We start from the raw sequence: 23,847 nt of genomic DNA on the forward strand, positions 1-23,847 counted from the left end.
CATATGAAGGAGAAAACTGATGATGTATAAGGGGTAAGGGGAGAGAGAAGGGAGGAGGAAGAGAGGGGAGGAGAGAGGAGGGTGGGGAAAGAGAGAAAAGAAATTCCAGAGAAAAGCCTTAGGTGGGAAAGAGGAAATAAGATCTAACACAAAAGGAGTAGAAAGTGGCCTCAAGTAGGGTACTAGAAAGGAAGTAAAAATGTGTGGGTACAGATGCAAGCAGCTCAGAGTATGTGGTGGTAGGAGTTGTGTATGTTCTTTTCTGGATGTTGCTCCTACTTTCTCAGTGGGATAGAAAGCAAGAATTTTAGCTGAGAGTGTGGAGTTTTGAAGAACATAAAGGTACAGGACAGTCATCTCACATTTGAGAGTGAATGAGCTAAGAATATTTAGTAGGATTAAGGGTGGCTCTCAGAGCTCCCTTGATACACATAATACAAATATAAAGTGATACCAATCAGCATGGTTTTGACAGATGAGGAAGTTATCACCTAATCCAAGGACACTTTACTGGTAAGTGGGTTTATGGTGGGTGCCCTTGTCAGAGTAAATCCACGTCTCTTCATTTACCCTTCAACAAGAGATAGATACAATCTACTATTTCATATCTGATGGGAAAAATGTGAACTCCTTGATGGTAGGAACTAGCTAATCATGGTGCCTCTAGTGAGTGACACAATGCTTAACACATAGCTAGTAGACTCAATAATGAGAAAGAACATAAGCTGATGAAAATAATATGATCTTGAATGTCCAAAGTAGACCTCAGAGCTATACAAATATCTTTAGGGTTGCTGAAATAATATGTTCTATGTGAATTGCTAGCTTGGTCTAGAGTTTGAAGGCTATCTTCTACTCACTCTGCATATCTGCCTCCCAAGAAAATTTTGACTCTTGACTCTATTGGTTATTTTTTCACAATTATGCTCATAAAACATTTTTAAGAGACTGAAGTGGAAAGAGAAGAAGATGACAGTATTGTCCACTGTCTTTCTGAGAAATATATGGTGGAATTTGCAGTCTTACTCTGGTGCTGTTTTGCACCTTACTTGGACTGCCATCAATCCATAGTGTCATCCTAACTCAAGAAAGCATTCCATCATCCCATGCAACCCTTTTTAGTGATGGGCTTCTAAAATTAGTCTTAGGAATATAGAAACTTCTAGGTAATATCTCAAGGGCATACGATGATGCTAGAAACTATTCTTTCTTCCTCTGAATATCTGCAGAAAAACTGTCAGTGTTTTTCCATTGTAACTTAACATTTCTTGCCTACAATTAGCCTTTATTTTTTTGTATGTTTGTATTTCACCTCCCAGTTAGATCATAAGTTTACTTGTAACATAGTGGACATCCAGTGGAGTATCTGTATGTACTTATTATTTTTTAATAGTGTGAACTACACTCTCCCTCCCCCTACTCTGAGAAGAGCAAAAAAACTATGCTATCATAGCACTCCAAAACAATATATGTTATATCTCTGGCAGAAATACACATTCAGTTTTAATAGCCTAGGCCCACAGTTTTCTCAAACATTTATGCAAAGGGATACATTTGGATGGAGGACATGGAAAAATTCTCTGCATTTATTCTCTATGTGCCATGATGAAAAATCGCACCAACATTAGGCACAGTGATTCTAAGACTGCCCAATCAAAGATGCCATAGAATTACACAAGTTGCCAAGTTTGGCTTGATGTATTTTCTTCCTAATTTGTGCCATTTACAGTAAATGATACAAACCTATGCATAATCTGGCTTCTATCTGTCCCTTCTTGGCAATCTTTACAACTTACAACCTTTGCTCTGGTTATGTAGACAACATGTAGTTCTATGGCCATGCCATGCTATGCAGGCTTCATAGACTGGGAATAAATTATGTTTATGTAGACAATATAACAAGGAAAAATGGATGCGCTTTATAGAATGGCAGGTTTTTGTTCAACGTAAGCCAAAGTAAAATGGCCACTTTGCAAAATATTAATTGATATCAGTGGGATGGAATGATTTGTATCAAGTACCATGTCTTACGCATCTTCTCAATACATCTTTTCATCTATATCTAACATTATTTAATTTAAATTTTATAATTATGACCTTATGAAATATAGTCTTTCTGTAATCATAATTATTCTAAAAATAAAAATAAAAAAGGAATTAGACTAAAAAAAGATTATCATTTATCAAGTACCAGGATCTATGTTACAAGTTTTACATAATTTAATTATATAAATGTGAAGAAAGTATTTTATTTCCATATTAGTTTTTTCATAAAACTTATCACATAGGTGAGTAAATAAAATTACATAAAGATTAGGCTACTTCCATGGAAGGTCACACAGCTAAGAGGCATTTGAACTATGACTCCAAAGTCAGTGTTTTTAAATACTTCACTACACTACCTTCCTAGAAAAGTGTTTTATATATAACAGGTAATTAATATATGTCTGATGGATGAGTGAATAGTCTTATTGGCATTATTGTAAATTTTGTGTGTCATTGGGTTACAGAGGAAATGTTATAATTAAAACAAATCATGAGTATTTTGTAGTTCATAATGCCTGTCAAAAAATTTCGTGCAATTGACCCTATAGATGTAGGAGACATATCCTTAATCAGCTATATACTTTTAATCACTCATAGTCCTATAATATCTTACTGTATTATTTCTATAATTCTGATAGATGAGGTCTAATTTAGGCAATAGTGTAAATCAGTAGTACCAGAAGTCTGGAATTCATCAATCATAATAAGTTTGAACCTATTTTTAGCTTACTGAAGTTACTTTCTACTTTTATTAGGGTTTTCCCCCTACTTCTGACACCATGCATAAAATTACACTGTTCAGGTAAGATATTCTCACAATTTCAAAGTTTATAGAACACAAGAGGACAAACAATAGTTCTAGAAGAATGAGAAAAGTGAATTGCCCTTAGCTGCTTTATATATGAGCACTACACTGAGCTGTCTGTGATATGAAATTTTAAAGTAAAAGAAAACTAGACCGAAAAAAGAAAAGTGAACAACTGACTGAAGAAAGATAAGCTAAAGGAAACAATAATGCTATTAAATATTACTTGGCATGAAGATGTAGGGGCTCTCAAAATCAGATCCACTGTCTAAAGATAACCAATTTAATTAAGTTAAAGCAGTACTCCACAAACAATAAGAAAAAGCACATTACATTTCTCTTTAAGTCCTATGCATCTCACTAGTATCCATTACTGTGCACACACACACACACACACACGCACACACATAAGTATACAAATCACCCAAAGGCTATCAGATTTGATTCTCCTTTCATAAAGAAATCTATCTCAATTAATTAACTACGGCATATTGATAGGCTGCTGCTTAGTAAGAATGGCAAAAAAAAAGTCTAATTGCAAAATGCTCTAAATTTTTACTTGTAGAACAAAAGCAAATTAAGATATGAAGCAATGAAATAAGGCAGTGTATAGAAAGTTTAACATAAATGCTTAATAAGTGTATCAGTCTTTTGTTTTTCAAACATCTTTGTGTACATGTCCATATATCATCCCCTCAATAACCCTGTGAGGTCAAGCTATTTCACTCCTCCTACTCTATTCATTGATTCATTTTTATTCATTCATTAATGCACCCATACCATTCACTGAGCCAACATATAATTAACTTTATGTCATAGGCATTGTACTAGATTCTGGGTACACTATAGCAAAAAGAATTGACAAATTCCTGGCCATTATAGACCTTACAATCTATAACATAATAAACAAGTAAGTAAATAATACACAACTAAATTGTGATAAGGTTTATGAAGGAAAAAGATAAGCAATTAAGAGTAGAAAAAAGAATGGAAAAAAATTCTCTAAGAGGAACCTGTGAATAGAAAAGATACCTCTGAAAAGGTAACATTTAGGTTGAAACATAAAGACAAAGATGAGCCTGTTGTTCAGTGTGTGGAGAAGAACGTTCAGCGAACAAAAAAACAGTGACAGCAAAGATACTTAAGCTGGAAGCCCTTGGGGTCTTCTAAAACTAAAAGAAAATATTAGGTGGCTAGAGCCAGGAAGTTGAGGGGAAACGCTGTTATGTCATGAACTGAAAGAGAGGCAAAGGCCACACTATTCAAGGACTTGACATTGTGTCAAGGAGTGTGAAACACATTCTTAGTGCAATGAAAAGCCATTAAAGGGTTTTAAGCTGGGGCGCCTGGGTGGCTAACTCAGTTCAGCATCTGCCTTTGGCTCAGGTCATGATCCCAAAATCCTGCGATCCAGCCCTGCATCAGGCTCCCTGCTCACCAGGGAGTCTGCTTGTCCCTCTCCCTCTGCCCCTCCCCTCTGTTCCTGCTCTTTCCCTCTCTCATAAATAAATAAATAAATAAATAAATAAATAAATAAATAAATAAATATTTTAAAAGGGAGAGTGTTTTAAGTTAGGGAGAGGAGTAAGATAATAGATTTTTTTTCAGATTACTTAGGCAAATGTATGAATAGTGGCTTGCTGGAGGGGGGCAGATGAAAATGAAGGATCAAGTTAAATCCTCTCATTTGTAATCTGAGAGATGATAGGTGACTTAGACTTTGGTGGTATCAGTGAAGATCGAGATAAATGAATTCTAGAAACATCTTGGAGGTAGATCTGACAAGAATAACAATAGATTGAATCCAGAAGGTAAGAAAAAGAGAATCATTTAAAAAGTCTAATTTTCTGGTTTTAGCAACTTGGAAAATGGTGAGACAAAAAGAAATAGGAGGAGCAAGTCTTCCTGGAATGAAGGTAATCAAAAGAATCCATATTGGTTTCTGTTGTGCTTATCTTTTCAATTCTTCATATTTCAATTTCAAGAACCCCTAGGCTAGGATCTGAGAAATGAAAACTAAGTAAGATTCACCACTTTTTAATGGGGAAAAGAATCATATGAACCTTCAGATGTTCTTCTTTCAAATGTGATAAATGCTATAATAATTTAGCAGGTGGGACTCAATTGAGAGACTGGAGGTCAAGAGAGGCTTCAAAGAGACAATTCCTAGAACAAGTCTTCAAGAATAAAAATAAATTATCCTTTAACTGAAAAACGTGGAAATAGCCATCCCTATATTTTATGACATAAAACCATACCTTAAACAAGGACTCATCTCTATGCCGAGTTCCCAGTATAAAATGTCCCGTATTTTACATGTTTTACAAACCCTTTCAAGTTTCATAAACCCTTAACAATCCCCATTACAAGCACAATGTTCTATCGGGTGTTATGGAGACATGTTTCCCATCCTTGAGTCGCCCTCTTCTGTGGCAGAGATTAGACATTCACGTATAAAAGAGCCAGAAAAGAATGATGCCAATATGAGATAAGTCAGCTGGTATGAGAAGATAGAGGCTGCCTCTGTACAAGAGCTGAGAGAATTCAAACCAAAAAGACCACAGTGGCAAGTGGGTTAGATGAGACTGCATTTTTTCTAAAGGACTAAACTTTCACCTACACTCTGAAGGAACCCTGCTAGTCTCATCTCTTTCCTCTGATCATCTCACCCTCTCATTTTCTATAATGGCAGTTCCAGCATCTGATACACTCCTCTCCTGACCTGTCCTCACATTCTCAGGAGATGGTCTCCCTCACATTCTATTTCAGAATAAACAAAAGCAATCAAACTAGATTTCTCCCAATTTCCCACCATAAACATGCATAAATATACTGATATCTTCACACGTCTGTATTTACATATTAGAGACCAACCATGGCACACGGTCTTTGCACCTTATCCACTTCCTTCTTCAAAGGAAACATATTGACAAGGCCTTCTCTCTTATGTATTTAATCTCTCACTCTAACAAGAACTCATGTCAGCATTTTTCATTGAAGCATACCATTTTATTCACCTAGAAAATATCTCAAACCTTAACTCAGTTGGATTCTTAGACACATGAGTGTTTAAATATTCTTATTTTTTGCTCAGAAAATCAAAAACACCTTCCTTTACCTTGTATCTCCTGCCTATGTTCACAGGTCAACCAGAAATCTCTACTTATGTCTTAAAGACTCTTCAAACTTGACTTCTCCAGAATGGATTTCATGATCCTCCTACTACCACACCTAAAATAAAGCTTTTCTAGAGCACCAGAATTCAGTAAATGATACTTCTACTCACTATTTCATATAAGCCAGAGTACTAGGAATCATCTCTGACATTTTCCTTCCTCTTAACCACTCCTATACACAATTCATCTCTATGTCCTGGCATCCTTATCCCTAAATATCTCATATCTGTTCATGTTTCTTCATTTTCACCATCACGCTAACTTATGCTACCATTATCTTTCACCTCGACTTCTATAAAAACTTCATAACCAGGTTTTTGTTTTATTTTGTTTTGTTTTTAACCACAATCTTTTTCTCCATTTTCCTACCTGTTCTCCACATAGCATCCAGAGAGATTTCAAAATTCAAATATGACCATACTGCCATATACTCTCCTCTCTCTCCAATCTACTTAAAATACTTAAATGAAATCCTAAATATCATCTGACTTGTGTCTCCCTGTAATGTATTGCATCCTGTAATGTATTCTCTGAACTCCAGCCATATTGGCTTTATAGCTCCTCATAAGGGGAACTTCCCCTCCTGAGATAAGATCTTTGTACATGCAGTTCCCTCTGCCTGAATAAATCTCTTCCTTCTTCTTCCCCAAGTTGATTCTACTTTTCAAATTTAAGCTTAATTAGCATTTCCTTAAGGAAGCCTTCTCTGACCTTTCTTTCTACATCAGCACCTCCTCAATGCACTTCCAATATATCATGTATATTTCTTTTGAAAAACTCATCAATATTGCAACCTTATCATCACTTGTGTGATTCTTTTTTAAAAAAGATTTTACTTATTTATTTGAGAGAGAGAGAAAGAGAGCAAGAGACTGCACAAGTGGGAGGAGGGACAGAGGGACAAGCAGACTCCCCCACTCAATGGGGAGCCCAATACAGGGCTTGATCTCAGGACCCTGGGATCATGACCCAAGCCAAAGTCAGAAGCTTAACCTACTGAGCCACCCAGGCACCCCCACATGTGTGATTCTTCATTGTGGCTTCCTCTTTGAGGGCAGAGACTATATGTATGTTTTCTCATACTATGAATTTATAGAACCTATTATAGTGTCTGGGACATAGTAAACACCCTATAAATACTTATGGCATTAATGAAGGAGAGATGGAAGAAATATAGAAATATAGACAAATAAGTGTATTTGAGTGGGAGAAATAATAATAGTGATGTACTATAGAAGAGTCAAGCTTGTTTAAATAATATATGTTGAGATGATAAACTAGCTATAGGCAAGAGAACAGTTCTGATGACAGGAAATTTAAATTTTCCCTTTTTTTCTAATTTTTAAAAACAGTTTTAAGGATTATATTTCTCTTCATCTATAGAAGGATAGATTTCTGCTGCCAAGGGCTCTCCACAGCCATAGACCTAGCAGGTGACTACTCATATTGAGTTGGTGGACAGTTTGGGCTTATTCGTCTATATAATATAAGGGTACAGAAAGCAAAGAAATTTCCAAGACTAGGGATTGATGAAGAGAAAAGGAGTAATTTTCTATATATTCTACTATTGCATGAGATGTCCTTACACTCTGTATGGTACTTTTCCCTCTTTAGGGGTGGTCTTGCAATTGCCATTCATTTGACTCAGTAAGGAAAGCCACTTATAAAATCAATTCTCAGAAAAAGTACTCTTAAAAATGGAGGAAAAGCAAGTTAGTAGCTTCAAGCAACATCATAAATCATAAGAGGAGGAATTGAACACTCTACTGAAGTTTATGTATATCATTTCATTTGCTCAACATACATGGCTCAAAGAGGTGAAGAAATTTCCCAAATTCAGTAAACCCAGTTCCAGATGATTCTAAAGCCTATACTCTTTCCAGTGCATTTCAAGTAGTGCAACCAAGAATAAAAGCTAAGTACTCTGATTCTCCAGCACTATGTCAGAAAATATTGTATCCCCTTCCACAACCCAGTTTTCTTCTCAGATTCTGTGGACTGTCCTGATGCACAAGGGACTGAAATAAATGAGATTCTTTTGTTGGTATCTTATAGGTCTTCTTATAGACCACAAGCTTTCAGAGGGTCATAAAACTTCCATTCTGTGTACATTTTAGAAAACTGCTTTTGGACAAAGACTTCGGACATTAAGTTTTAGCTCAGAATGCATTTTTGCTTCCAAGTTATAAATAGAGTACAACTTTTTAATGAAAATGCTGACACACCCTAAAGAACAATGGTGTATGACCAAATCTATTGCAAAAACAAACTGATTCTTTCAACAGAGTATTAGCATCTTTAGAGAGAGACTATTTATAGGACATGTTTAATTAAGTTGTGGATATTAAATTATGCAAAATTAATACTTCACCAAAATGCAATCTAAGATAGCCATTAAGATCAATTAGCATTTTTTTCAGTAGGTTGGAAGATTTAGCCAATCCAGACTTGAATGGCATTGATTTCTTTAATGAGATGTCTGTTCCAATTTGGTTAAAAATATATTGGTCAGTAAATAAAATATTCAAATGTTTGTATACATTTTCCTTGCTGCTATGATGAAAGGATGATTAGAAAACCTGCTCCTTCTCCACCCACTCTAATCATGCTCAGGTTTGGGGTTTGGATTAGATGCATTTGTTGTACCTTTTGTTGTTGAAGCCAATCCAACAATCCAGTCTAAAAGGGGCTTTTTTTTATGAGGCAGTCATGAGACTATACTACCTGCTGCCAACAGGACCTCCTTGAGGAGCTGCAGCAATTAATGTTCCATTTCTGTGTCAAGTGCTGTTAAAAGTTTTCTTTGGACTAAAGTTTGTCCAAACATTTTGTACAATTCCACAGAGATCTGGGGTAGCTGGAGGCTGCTTCAAGAGGTTTGTCATTGACACTTGCTCTATACTAGTTTAGGAAACTGGCTGTTGCTACAGATATGGCCTCATGGCATAGCTTCCTCTGTTTGGACTACCTGAGGCTAAATCTAAATGAGGCAAGTCTGAACAAGGAATAAGCACAATCAGAAGAGCAGCAGCACAGAAAGTCAGAATAGTAAGCAGGTGCAAGGACATCTTTGACAAAAACACCTGTTTATTTTTTTTTCATAATTTAGGCATTTAAATAACATTTCTTTGTTGTTATTTCCTTGGATTTCTAGGTTCATTATAAATACAATGAACTTTTTGTAATGTACCCAAAAAGGACAAAAAATAAATTTTTAAATGCCTATAATCATTACTACTAAAGTAGTACACTTTTATTCACATGTTGCATAGCCTTTGTTTAAAGAGTAAAGTTGTGTAAAATAACCATACTCTTAATATTGTTATAGGAAAAATTCTTTAAGGAGACATGCACAGTATGAGGTTCTCAAGGATTTTTCACCAGGAAGAGCTGTCATTCATGACTCATATCTGGAGCTGGTCTATGAACAGACACCAACACTCAACATCAAGAGCACTTCATGATGTCTGTGTTTGTTCTATAATGATCCAAGAGTACTAAAAAAAAAAAAGGAATAATAATATGATAGCTAGAGAGAAATACCCAGGAGGGTTTGTAAGACATGCATATACTTTGTTTCTAGAAAAAAGGAGATTCCACCATGATTGATGTACTTAGCACATCATAACCAAAGCAATTATGTGTGTTCCCAGAGGCTTTTTCTCCACTCAGGGCTGGAACCCACTATCCCATAATACTTTTCAAGAATTCAGTTAGCCAGGGCAGCCCAGGTGGCTCAGGGGTTTAGTGCCGCCTTCAGCCCAGGGTGTGATCCTGGAGACCCGGAATCGAGTCCCACATCAGGCTTCCTGCATGGAGTCTGCTTCTCCCTCTGCCTTTGTCTCTGCCTCTGTGTGTGTGTGTGTGTGTGTCTGTGTGTGTGTGTGTGTGTGTGTCTCATGAATAAACAAAATCTTAAAAAAAAAAAAAGAATTCAGTTAGCCAAAATAAGTACAGTAATGGCTCGTGAATTCAGAAATGACTTTCAAAGGTAAGAAATCACTGTCAGAAAAAAATCAAACTTTATCTTTAAAAAAATTAACTCATTTAAACATTCAAGTTCCATACCTTTTAATTACATCTTCTAATACCTGAGGTAAGTTGAAGGAAGGCCAAACTATCAGAGAGTTCATTGCTCAAGTGCCATTGTGAGGCAAATATATATCTTAAACTGTAACAATTTTCATAGTTCTCCAGTGCTGATAATGATAATGCCATAATAATGAAATTAACATTGCCTACTGTGTGCCAAACACTGATTTAAGCATATTGTATATATTGTCTTTAATTCTTAAAATAATCTTGCAAGGTAGGTATCTATTATTATTCTTATTTCACAAATGAGAAAAGTGAGAGAAAGATGTTGAAATGATTAGTCAAAGTTCCTATGGCTAGTGAAAGGGAGATCTCTTAGACTCCAAAACTCTTGACTGTATTACTATGAAACACTCCTCCTTGAGTAGTAAACGAAAAGCATAGTAGAAAGAATGTTAGCCTACAATGAAAGTCTATGTAATGTCAATACATGCCAATGCCTCACACTGTTAAAAATCACTGACAGCATATCACCAGCACTCCCTGTTTTTGCTGTCAGTCTCCCTCCCCACCTCAACACCATCTCTGTCTCCACCACAAACTCAAGCCAATACCTGAGTTACTTAAGCTGGAAAAGAGGGGAAACCACTAGCCTGAGAGTTTGTACAAGCTGAAACATGCCAGCTATCTTCTCATCTATCAAAATTATCAAAGAAAGAGATGTTTACAAACATGAATCTACCAGAGTATTAAAGTTCATCCATTTAAATACCATGTTTTTGTGTTTTGAAAAAAAATTTTTAATTGGCTATTTTTTAGTAGTTACAGACATCATAAAAAAATATGGACAAAATTACAGGAGGTTTTTTATCATGGCCAACATTTATAAACATCAGTTAAAATATTACACTGTAATATAGCAATGCTCCATGACTGAATTATCTCATAGAATTTAAGAGTCAAATTTAAGAGTTTACTTGCTTTCAACATATTTTTTCTCAGTGTTGGCTGCCACTTCCCTGACTACTAAGGTACTAGGCTTTAGTAATGCCCTTTCCTGAATTTCCATACAACTGCTCTAATTATCTGGATCTTACCTAAAGGGTCAGGTAATAAGTAGTCATGATTATTGGAAATTTATCTAAATAGACTGTGAAATAAGGTATTGTAGGTTTCTCATGTTCAAATACCTGTGCCTGAGAAATATTAAGAAGCCCACACAGTGAAGTCATAGAATAGATAATAGTCTGTAAATGGGTTGTAAGCATTGAAATATTGATTTAGTCACTTCAACACGTTTTGTTTACTTCTAAATGGTTCTCAGTTTATATTACATAATTGAGGTTGCTGGATACTAAATAAGTAAAAAGTTCAATAAATATAGCTGAAGTTCCTTTAAGTTGATGTCAGAGAGAACAAATATTCAATTCTTCCTGAGATTTTTCTAGACACAGAGACAAAGCCCTTTAAATTGGAAAATCCACACATCCATCACATTACAGCATTTTGTATTCTTAATAATTTATAAGTTATTGAATCACTCTATTCTATATTAGCATCCCACTACAAACCTGTGAAAAATAATGTTAAAGCTTATAGCTCTATCATGGGAGATCTCTGAGACATCATCTCATTTTTTTAATTTATTTTTTTTATTGGAGTTCAATTGGCCAACATATAGCATAACACTGAGTGCTAATTCCATGAAGTGTCCCCTCATTCCCCATCACCCAGTCACCCCCAATACCCGCCCACCTCCCTTTCCACCACCCCTAGTTTGTTTCCCAAAGTAAGGAGTCTCTCATGTTCTGTCTCCCTTTCTGATATTTCCCACTCACTTTTTCTCCTTTCCCCTTTAGTACCTTTCACTATTTTTTTATATTCCCCAAATGAATGAGACCATATAATGTTTGTCCTTCTCCGATTGACTTATTTCACTCAGCATAATACTCTCCAGTTCCATCCACGTCGAAGCAAATGGTGAGTATTTGTCGTTTCTAATGGCTGAGTAATATTCTATTGTATACAAAGACCACATCTTCTTTATCCATTCATATTTCGATGTACACCGAGGTTCCTTCCGCAGTTTGGCTATTGTGGACATTGCTACTATAAACATCGCGGTGCAGGTGTCCTGGCGTTTCACTGCATCTGTATCTTTGGGGTAAATCCCCAGCACTGCAATTGCTCAGCACTGCAATTGCTGGGTCGTAGGGCAGGTCTATTTTTAACTCTTTGAGGAACCTCCACACAGTTTTCCAGAGTGGCTGCACCAGTTCACATTCCCACCAACAGTGCAAGAGGGTTCCCCTTTCTCCACATCCTCTCCAATATTTGTGGTTTCCTGCCTTGTTAATTTTCCCCATTCTCACTGGTGTGAGGTGGTATCTCATTGTGGTTTGGATTTGTATTTCCCTGATGGCAAGTGATACGGAGCATTTTCTCATGTGCTTGTTGGCCATGAGACATCATCTCATATTCAATTTCTATATCAAATGATGAAACCAAGAAGGAAAATAAAGCCTAGCAATTCTCTTAGAGAATACATTAAAATTCTTTTAACTCTAAACATAAGGACATAACTAAATTTCTGAATAGCGGTTTACCTAGTGGTTATCCACATGGACTTTTTCAAATAAATAAGATTAGAAATCCTAGCAGTCCTGTGAAGGAAGACCTTCAAATGTGCTACTATGGCTGCCAAGATGGTTGTCCAACAATGCAATGTTGTCCACCATTGCAATGCATAGAATCTTCATGACACCTTCTGTGACACAACAGACAGCTAATAAAATACCAATCTCTTCTAAGTCCATTATTTTCCACAGCAAACTCAAGAGCATCAATTTGCTTAGGAGAGATATTGAATTATACGATAAATGGGAAAAGACTGGATACCCAAAAGACTCACCTAGCTCCCCTATGTGTTGACTGTGGGATGCAAAAAAAAAAAAAAAAAATCACTACTCTGAGCTTCAGTTTTCTCATCTGTCAAACTGAAGAGATATCCTTTGGCAAAGTCATGTATGGATTATGAGTAAGTAAATTATGCTTTCAGGAATCCCAGAAAAGTTCTGCTTAATGTTCTCAATAGAAGGGCAAAGCATTCTTTCAGCATATTAAAATTAAGTGTTAAAAGCAAATATCAACACATATAAAAATCCTCCTTTGATGACAAAAACACCCAACAGACTAGAAATAGAAGTGAACTCCTTCAATCTGGTAAAAGACATCTATTAAAAAAATAAAAAACACAGCTAACAGCCTATTTAATGATGAAACAAGGATACTTCCCCCTAAAATCAAAAACAAGTCAAGAATATCTGTTCTTGCCAGCTCTATTAAATAATGTAGTGAATATTCTAGCCAAGGCAGTTGAGCAAGAAAATGAAATAAGTGGTATCCAAATTGGAAAGGAAGAAGTAAAACTATCTCTTTTTGCAGATGGCACGATCTTGTATATAGAAAATCCCAAGGAATTCACTAAAAAGGTCTTATAAGTAATAGATTCAGCAATGTTTCAGGGAAACATATCAATAAACAAAACTGATTGTATTTCCATACACTAGCAATGACCAACCCAAAAATGAAATTAAGAAAACATTCCCATTTATAATAGCATCACAAAAAAAGAGAAGGCAGGAATAGGTAGGTGAATGCTGAGGCACAAAATCAGTCAACTTGGGCAAAGCTGGAACTCTTAGGAAATATTCAAAGGCAGAGAAAGAGGAAGCTGGGGACAATGGACATAAAATTTTCTGACCATCTTTACCACAGGCCTGCCTTTTGCTCCTAGATGGTTATCTATCATTCTTCCACTTAGCTTCTCAGATCTTGCTATTACCTCAGAACTTACCTTAGACTTCATTTCTTTGCCTAGGGCATGCAGAGTACCTGTTTTCATGTCTTTTGTTCTGTACTCTGTGTAGTTTTTTTATGTGTGCTACCTGGTAATGCCCTTTCATCTCTCCCATGAACCAATGCCTACCTATTCCCTCCATAAATACGTGGGCTTCTTTTCTGGGCATGTTTCAGAAATCACTAAAATCACTAAAAAAAGAAATTTATCTGATATAAGTATTGCAGTTCCCAACATATTCTTGCAAACCTAGAGAGGAAACAAGTATATATTCAAAGTACTATAAGGGCCAGAAGAGACAGAAAAAAAGGACTGTATCTGTTGTGTCAGTCTAATCTTCCTCATACTTTCCTTGATTTAAAGCACTTGACTACAGCAAAATTGGAATCAGAGACATTCTGCAGAGTTCACATTTCTTAAAGTGCATTGTGATTTTCTAGGATAATTTTCCCTCTGGATTGTTTTCTAACCCCATGGCTACCACCCAGATGGCCAGATGCACTCTAATCCCAGTGCAGACCAAGTTAAGGCCCTATACTCTGCAATTTTCCATAATTTTCCTAACACTATGATCATCTGATAAGGTCCTGACTTTTTGTTCTATAAGGGGACTGCTGATGGTATAAAAACCTTACTCTAAAAAATAAAAATTTTATTCAGTCTTTGGAAAGACAATACTCATCAAAGCCATCCTGGGTGTGATTTCCCAGCAGCTAAGTTAGCCCAGCGGGTGCTGTGTTCATAGGAATTCTGGAAACACCCAGAGAGCAGACACAACATTATTTATTTTATGACTGGGTTGGATGTTTCTAAGTGCCGTGGGCTGTATACAAAATGAGGTCAATGAGGTCACACAATGAAATGTGGAGAAAAAAATAGAACTGAAGAAGGAGCTAAAAAATCAGCTATAGAAAAACCTTTAGATTACTATACAATTGCTTATGTACACTAGTAACTGGCTTCAATTAGAGTGAATGAACCTTACTGTGGGTAACGTGAGGCGGTCTGGGATAACACGCTGAAACAATTAACACGTTAAAAGGACATGTCCTCTGGTTTCTTTGGGGAACGTCTGTTTTTATTGATTTCCTATAAAAGAGAAAAATCACTTTCATAATCTAGAGAGACGTGGTAGGGAAATGTTAGAATGATTTAAATTAAAAGGAATATCCAACCCTTCTCTTTAAAAATGGCCTTTGTTACTCAGAATATAAACATCTCTTGTTAATATGACATTCTTACATCATCAGCTCCTGCCTGTCAGAGAGCAAAATGTTTCTTTTCAAAAGCTTCAGAATTTCTGCTCTCAGAGTCTTAAAAAATTGTATATTAACTCCTGGAACTTTTCTCTGTCCCAGTCTAAATCCTTTTCCAGGGGCACCTAGGTGGCTCAGTGACTGAGCATCTGCCTTTGGCACAGGGCATGATTCCAGGATCCTGGGGTCAAGTCCTATATCAGACTTCTCTTGGGAAATCTGCTTCTCCCTCTGCCTCTATCTTTTTGTCTCTTGTGAATAAATAAATAAAATCTTTAAAAATCAATCAATCAATCCTTTTGCAAAGAAAGTTTCCTCCTTTAAAAATCCAAATAAAAAAGCCCTAAATTAATAACAAGTTACTGCCTATTTTTTTTATGTTCCTCATAAATTCATCCTGCCCCATTCACTTCCTTCTGGGCTAACCTATCCTTTTCTTTCTTTTCTCTTACCACTTATCAAGCAATGATTATGTAACAGAATCTATGTTAACATTTCCTATGCATTATTACATGTAAATCTCAAAATACCATATCACATGTATAAAGTCAAGAGGGATTAAGTAAGATGTCTGAGGACCCATGACTAGTTAAGTGGCAGTCTGTATTTTAACACAAATCTTAATCAATTTTAAAGTTTGCATAATTAATTATTACTAAATATTGCATTTTCTGTCTTCCAAAATCCATCTTGAGGCAAAGCTCCATTCTGAACATTCATAGTTTTTTTGTTTTGTTTTGTTTTTGAGAGAGAGAGAGAGAGACAGAGAGCGCACAGGTGGGAGGAGAGAGAGAGCAGTGCAGAGCCTGATACAGGGTTCAATTTCATGTCCCTAGGATCATGACCTGAGCCATGCAGGCACCCCATAGTTTTTTGTATAGAGAATTTTGTAACATGTATCACCCAACATAATGATTATTTACATATACTGGTTCCTGATCCATCTTGAAGAATTGAAAGGTTTACAACTTAGAAAATGTACTCAGTGAATGCTTCTTAAATGAGTAGATGAATAATTGATGTAGCCAGAATGTAGTGCTCTAACTTGGAAATGCTAACATGATTTTTGAAAATACTTCATATAGCTATTTAGAGGTGACTATTATATACAAGAGAGATATATAGGTATACCACAATATCCATGATAATCTCTATAATAACAAGGACTTTATTCTTAACTTTTAGAAACTCCTCTCATTGCATTATTTTTAAATCTCTAACAACTAAGTAGGCACATATGCAGAGAAAACAAAGCGATTATTCTCAACAAATCATGTATATTTATATATCATATTCTAAACAATAAAATCATACACTACAGCCATTTCTAAGTAATGCTCAATAACTAAGGATTGTGCCTGGGACATTCCTGAAAGTGATCAAATCCATGTACAAGCCATAGCCATACTCAGTGGTCCAGAGATTTATGCCCTGATGCAGCAGCCACTCAAGCCTCCTGCAATTGTTCAAGTCTAAGTTTCTTTGTTTCCAAGTACCAGAAACTAATTCTTAGCTTAGTTCACTCCAGATTCAGAGATCTGACTGTTTTTACCTGAGTCCCAGAACCTATGGGTCTCTTTTCATTTGCTTATAAGTGGCGAGGTTCAGGTAACCACTCCTATATTCATATGACCATACAACTCAATTAAATTTAAATTGTAGACATGAAGGAGATCATTCTAGTGCTTGATGTAGCCATACAAAGAAAAACAAATAAAAGATAAAACTGTAATGCGTTTTGTTAGGGAATATATTTCATTTACAGTTATCCAAAAAGCATAAATATGTCCATGTTTCTGTATAATTACTGAAGGTAAAATTTCTGAACGCTAATTTGTGCAAGTATAATCCTGGCTAAAAGGAAAAGTCTTCAAAATACCTCTTGGTCCCACCGTTACAGAGGTGTGGACTGCCAAAAAAGAGAGCATCTAGGAAGAGACTAAGCAAATAGTAATAGAAGCCATTTTCAAGGCAATATGGAGATGGTGACAGGCATTTGTTGAGCAATTTGCAGACAGAAGCATTCTTAAGAAAACCAGTGATAAAAGCTCTGCACTTAAAAGTAACCTGGGGCAACTGTGCACCAAACACCAAGACATTCTTGAAAACAATGTCAATTATAAGGATACAATCATTCCAGAGCAAAATACCAAGGAATAAGAATAGAGAATCTGGGAGAGAAATGTAGGAAACAATCAGGTGAACTTAAAAATCCACAAAGATAGCAGACTATTTATTATGAATGTAAGTATGCATTAATTTATTTATAACCTGCTTCAGTCAATGAAAGATTTGAGACAGACAAAACATTGTCTTAAACACATGAGGCTAAGATTTTTTCTACTTCCTGAGATATGAGAAAGTGGAAATTAATACCAGAACAACTTTACACATCATATAGAGTTTTTTTGTTTGATAAACATGCTTATGCTAGCTATCTTGTTAACTATTCCTTTTTCTCATTCTATAATGTGTATTAAGTCATTACCAAATTATTCTTTCATCATTTTTATGTACCCAAGTGTTGCATATAATCAGATATTTGGAATAAATAGAACTAGACTATTTCCATTACTAAATAGACTACTGGCAATTATCAAACTATCAGTGTTCTCAGTGCTTCTTTCTGTGTGAGACTACCACTCATTATATAAACTCTAATGGGAGCTTCATAATTGTTGCTGACTAGAGGTATTAGTTAAGGTGGGTTTTTTCCCCCTTTGGTTGCAAATAAATCATAAAACATTATACTCCCTCAAATAAACAAAAAAAAAAACAAAATCTAGAATAAATTGGCAGAAAATGTAATTTATTGATTATCAGCAGATTTTTGGGACCTTTTCACAAAGTCAAAGAGAGATTTGAGAAAGTAGAACCTCAGGACAGGTTAGCTCTAGGAATCTCAGTAACTGAGGTTCACAGATTATTTTCCAAACTATTGTCATTCGTATGATTCAATACTATTGACTACCAATTTGGTACCTCTCTAATATAAATTCTAAATTCCCAAGAGAAAGAATCCAACTGGCTCAGCTGAGATGAGATATTTGTCCCTAGATTAGTCAGGCCTGGCCAGAGACAGACTCACATAGCCCAAACACCGCCACTGAAAGCCTATCTTTGTGGATCTGGGTTACTTACAGAGAAAACAGAATCATTATGGGTTGTCAACTCCTCTGGAAAGTGTCTGCCCCACTGGGAAATGTAATTACTTTTAAATAAACAACAAAAGAAATCTATGAAACCAACAGTTCTTAATTCCATAGCAGAAGCAAGAGAAAACGTCTTTCTGATGTTCTCACCTGACCACAGAACTGAGAATCAGACTATTTGGTATTTCTGACTTGTGCTCTTCAGGAAGGGTCTTAAATATAGCCAACTATTTAGTCACAAATGTCCTATAACAGAAACACCTAATCTGGGATTTCTAGATCCTATACGATCTGACTCCAAGGTAATAATGAAAGATGAATTATTCTTAATAATCCAAAAGACATAATTCTAATAATGGATTTACTTGCAATAAGACTGCACAAAATAACTTAAATGTCAAATTCCTTTTATTTGGATCTAAAATTATCAGTGTAATAGAGGATCAGCTACTAATCACAATTCTTGATGTTACATATTGAGTGTCTTTGATAAAATGGGAATACTATCTTAATTTTCTTTGTACCTCCAGCAATATGCATAGTACCTGACACAGCTGAATCAAGCCACTAAATTTTGTCTAGTTTGTAACAAAATTCCTTAAAACACATACTCAATGGTACTCAGAGAAGGAAAAGTGTAAAATGACTCTTGAAGGTAAGAAATGGAAACCACCCACCTAAGAAGGTAAAATAATTATTCCTCTTTACCAACAAATATGAGTTGTAGACAATTTAATAAAACTTACTAAAGAAGAAATCAACAGATAGAAGACTCATTCATTGAAACTGCACTCACAAAGCACCTACCACATACCAGGGATTTTCCTAGGTGTAAATACAGTAGAACACTGTATAACACACACAGTCTCTTTGGTGAAATAGACATACAAATCAGTAATTGTGAGATAATATCATCAGGGATACAATAAAAGGAGTGACTGATGAAGAAACGAAATTATTAAAATTCATCCTTTCTCTGGCATCAGCAGAGTCCCTTAGCATGCACTCCCCTCTGACCATCTGCTCACACAAGTGTGACATTTTTTATTCTCCAAGTCTCTAGCAAGTCTGGGCTGCCTCCGCACTGCAGGAATGCCTCCAAAATTTAATATCATCATCCCTCCTTCAGTAAAAGTGATCTCACCTCTCCTCCTTTCATAGACAAATAAAAACAAGGAAAGAGGCTTCCTGCTCTTACAAATCTGAGTGAAAAGTAGGGCTCCCCTAGACCTACTGAGTTAGAATGCGATCATAAGTCATGCTAGGATAGACCAGCTGCACCTTCTTCCAGCAGCTCTATCTCAACAGTAGATGAGGATACATAAGAAGCTCCACACATCACTTTACATTGCTTGTAAGGTGGGTCAAAGGAGCAGGATGCCCAAAAAGTAATTTTCAAACTTCTTGTCCCCATTACATACAAATTATTTTATGACAGACAAACTGTCAGTTACAGTATATACATTTCCCAAAGGAACCATTGTCACATCTATCAGGCAACGCATGTATAGGAGAATATCCTACAAATCAGCCACTTTCTTCACTTTTCTTTACAGTGTAGTAGAATGAGTTCATGAAAAGAGAATTAGGGTATCTGGGATCTATTCCCAGCTTTACATATAATACACTACTCTTACTCCCTTTGCATTTAAATCTCCCATTGGTAACACAAGGATAATGACATAGTACCTGTTTATTTCTGTTTTTGTTTGTTTTTTTGTACCTGTTTATTTCTAAAGCACTTGAAAATTCTCTGATAGAATATTTCACACAAGTACAGAGACCATTATTATACCAGAAAGACTTGAAAATTGGAAATCTGTGTACTCATCACTATTAAGCAGTCAACACAACAATGACAGAAGAGAAAACATCCTTCACTGAAGCATCTAAAATCAAGTATTGCTGAATACGCAGCAACTGAAAAAAATACATGTGCAAATATACTCATTTTAATGACTATCCAAATCTAAATCATCAATAATCCATTTAAATAAATCTTTGGCAAATTATCCTGACTCAAAAAAAAAAAAAAAAAAACACAGAAATCTCTAATCACAGGTATTTCTTATAATGTAGAGCTTCCTAAAAAAAATTCTCCTTTCTAGAATTTCAGGAAGAATTCTAGCACATTCCACTAAGGTTGTTCCAAAATATGAAAATAAGTCTCCTTTAAGGTGGCCAATTTAGAATAACCAAATTATCAAACTTACAGTACAGTGGTGGACAGGCATCCAAGCAGGGGCTTCCACTGAGCAGTTCTGGGCTGGGCATTTGCCTTGGTTTTGCTGCAAATAAGTAAAAATAATGTTATATTCTATATATTATGTGCAGCAATATTACACAAGCTAACATGTTTATCATCAATGTGTTTATTACCTTATTTACAAGTATAGGAGGAGCTTTGAGAATGATTTTTTTGGTGCAGTGCTGCAGAAAACTATGCAACTTCTACTCTTATTAAGGCATAAATCATCCTTTGCTTTTTTATTACTCTAAGGACTGGGTTTTGGGCTCTAGACTTCCTCAGCAGGTGGCCTTTTAGGCCCCAGCAGGACCCATCTGAGAACTCTCCTAACCCAGAGGTAAAACTAGTCTCCTCTCCTGTAGGCTCCCAGACAATAGTGACACAGGTTGTACCCATGGCAAGATCACTTCAATCAAGTACAGACAGACTTGTTTACTTGTCTTCTTTTTCTGATTGTGAGCTAGTGGTGATGATTCTCTCTAGAGCATTTCATAGAACCTCAGAATGTAGTCATACAGGACAGATCTTAGAGGTCTCTCTTGTCACATCAGAAAATGAGGTGCAAAGAAATGAAACAAGGAACACAGGGATTTGATATTGCCAGGCACTTTTTTTTACCTAAGAAGTCTATTTCTAGCTAACCTATTCTTTTGTTGTAACTCCTACAACTTCATTTCTAATTGGCCTTTTAGAAAGAATGAAGTGCTTCCCTTTAACTAACAAAACTGCTCCATCCCTGTAATAATGAGAACTGATTAGTATTGAAAAGGGGGAGGGGTGATTAAAATAACACATCTTCTACTTTTTATTTATTTTATTCTGCACTCAATTATAGTCTAACCAGATTAATAATAATGTTAGCAATAGTCATAAAAACCTAGCTGTGATTTATTGAGCTACTAATACGCTGAAGATTGTTCTAGACCCATTATATTATCACTAACCACCACAACTAATATGGATAGCAGTATTATTATGCCCATTCTACAGAGAAGTAAACTGAGGTTCAGAGGAGGTAAGCAACTTGCCTAAAGGCTACCCTAGAAGAAAGCAGCATAGCTGGGATAGCAGCAAAAATTTGACTAGCTTTGATTCCCATGCATGCTCCCTCTCTGAGAAGCTGCCTCTGGTATTTTTTATTTTCTATCTGTTTAATGGGGCTTAAGACATGTCATCGCCTAATATGATTTCATGTCATTAATGATCTTACCATTTCTGACTTAACTGCAATAAAATATTGAATTTAATACTTACACTAAGAATTTCTTTTTGTGATTTGTAAGCTTTTGAGAACAAACTTTATTTAGGTGATCTATTTTTAAGGCATCACTAAACTCTGAAGTGCTGTTTGAGTGATTATTGATAAAGTCACCATAAAAATACACTTAGATCATCAATCTCCATGCTCAGTTTTCTTTCTTGCTTAAATGAAAATATGACATAGAGTACCAATAGGGTACATAAGGTTCACTCGACTGATATCAGATGACCAATTTCAAACTAAGCTCAGCCATGTACTTGCTGCTATGAGATGATCCGAGTCTTGGTAGTCACATATGTAAAACAGCATTAGTATTTCACCTTATTCAGACAAATACTATTAGATGATACATATAAATTCACCTCAGATCATTGCCATATTAGCAAGGATGTTAACAGAACACACAACGTAACAAGAACAATCTTATTTTCCTTTTCTGAAAGCTTAAGCCAGATAAATATAATTTATCTATGTATGAGGCTAAACTTTTTGAAATTTGAAAATATTATTAAAATGCCAGTTATTATTATGATAGAGAACAGATTGAGGGTTGGTGAAGGAAGGTGGTGGGGGATGGGCTAAACCAATATAGTGTAACTCTAGTTAACTAACTAGAATTTAAATACACATTTGGACAAAAAAAAAAAAAATACTAGATACTATTATCTCTAATTATGAGAATTCATACCAAACAATGTTAACAGTGAGGAATGTCTCCTTTGTAATAATTTATAATTGTTATTAGTAGTAGTAATAATAAGCTTGTTTTATACCTAGATAGTGTTCATTTTTATGGAGCACATGGCAAAGGGGCAAATAATAATTGAGTCATGCTTGGGTGGAGGAATATTAGTACTCATAACGTATGATGGGAGCTAAAAAAAAGTAGTGTTTGAACTTCCATGGACATACAGCATGCAGTAGAGAAAGATGGATGTCTGTGTAAGTCTCTCTTACTCCATTACTACCTGAGTTTTGGATACTAAGATCTCCCATTAGTGTTTTAATCAAGCATATTAACAATATGATTACACAGGAGCAGACATGTATAAAGGTCTACTGAAGACAGAGGCCACATGGACATAAGTTATGTTTAGTATGTGACCAGAAGAAAAATAAAGTCAGAATATAAGTTAGGATCTTGGATTTCAGTAGTGTTCCCAATAATCCCTCTATGAAACTTTGGGAAAGCTACTTTAAAACTTTAAATTTCACTTTTATCACGTATAAAATAAAAGGGTTTTATTAGATCTACAATTCAATGTGGAGAGAGGAAGTGTCATTCATCCGTGGATCTTATCCAAACCTCATACTCCTCCCAATAATTTAGTATGTTCCCTCTTCCAAAAGAGTGCATCCTCCAGTTGAAAACCCCTATCATTCTGATCTACTGTTACCTAAGATACAGTTATTCCTCCGTGAATTTGAGTTATAACAAAGGTTGAGAACTTCTAGTAGAGATGGTCTCACAAGAACTTTCAACTCAAGTGTGGTTACTGAAAGCCCTAACCCTATGTTTTGCCTAAATCTTCCTTCTACTCTGAAAGAAGACAAGATCTGACAGGGGTCAAGGGAACTGCCACAGTGGTAAAGTAATGGTTTAAAATTGTTCTTTTTTCCTTACAAGTTTCCATTCTCCTTCTTCAGTATTTTTTCTAACATTTAATGTGGGCACTGTGGTCAAAAGAATTTAGGCACCCTGTTGGAAGATCCATATCCCTTTAGAGGCCATCTAGAAAGAGAACAAATACTAGAGGAAAGGACACTCTCAACCTACTTTTAAGTTAATTCTTAGGCTAAAAATGAAGAGGGAATATTACAAATATCTCAAGGGCCAGTCCAGCTCTCCAAGTAAGATTTTAAGATAATAGTTGGTAACAAATTAATCTAAAGAAAGAGCTTTCCTTTCCCCTTCTCTCCCACTCAACCACCTGGATATATATACCTACAGACTATTGATACGTGACTTTATCAGGATTCAAGATCTACAATGGTAACCCCGAAAAACA

The 23,847-nt window shown here is 35.7% G+C and overlaps 1 protein-coding gene across 7 annotated transcripts in view; it reads right to left on the reverse strand.

The window, feature by feature from the left end:
- DLG2 (discs large MAGUK scaffold protein 2) overlaps nucleotides 1–23,847 on the reverse strand; it is a 1,981,735-nt gene that overhangs the window by 1,507,298 nt on the left and 450,590 nt on the right. For all 7 annotated transcript variants that reach the window (XM_041730223.1, XM_041730222.1, XM_041730221.1 and 4 more), the window contains exon 5: nucleotides 20,543–20,617. In XM_041730223.1, coding sequence (XP_041586157.1) covers nucleotides 20,543–20,617 — 75 coding nt within the window. The remainder of the gene's footprint in view (nucleotides 1–20,542; nucleotides 20,618–23,847) is intronic.

Source organism: Vulpes lagopus, chromosome 15, assembly GCF_018345385.1.
Source record: "Vulpes lagopus strain Blue_001 chromosome 15, ASM1834538v1, whole genome shotgun sequence".
Lineage (NCBI taxonomy): Eukaryota > Metazoa > Chordata > Mammalia > Carnivora > Canidae > Vulpes > Vulpes lagopus.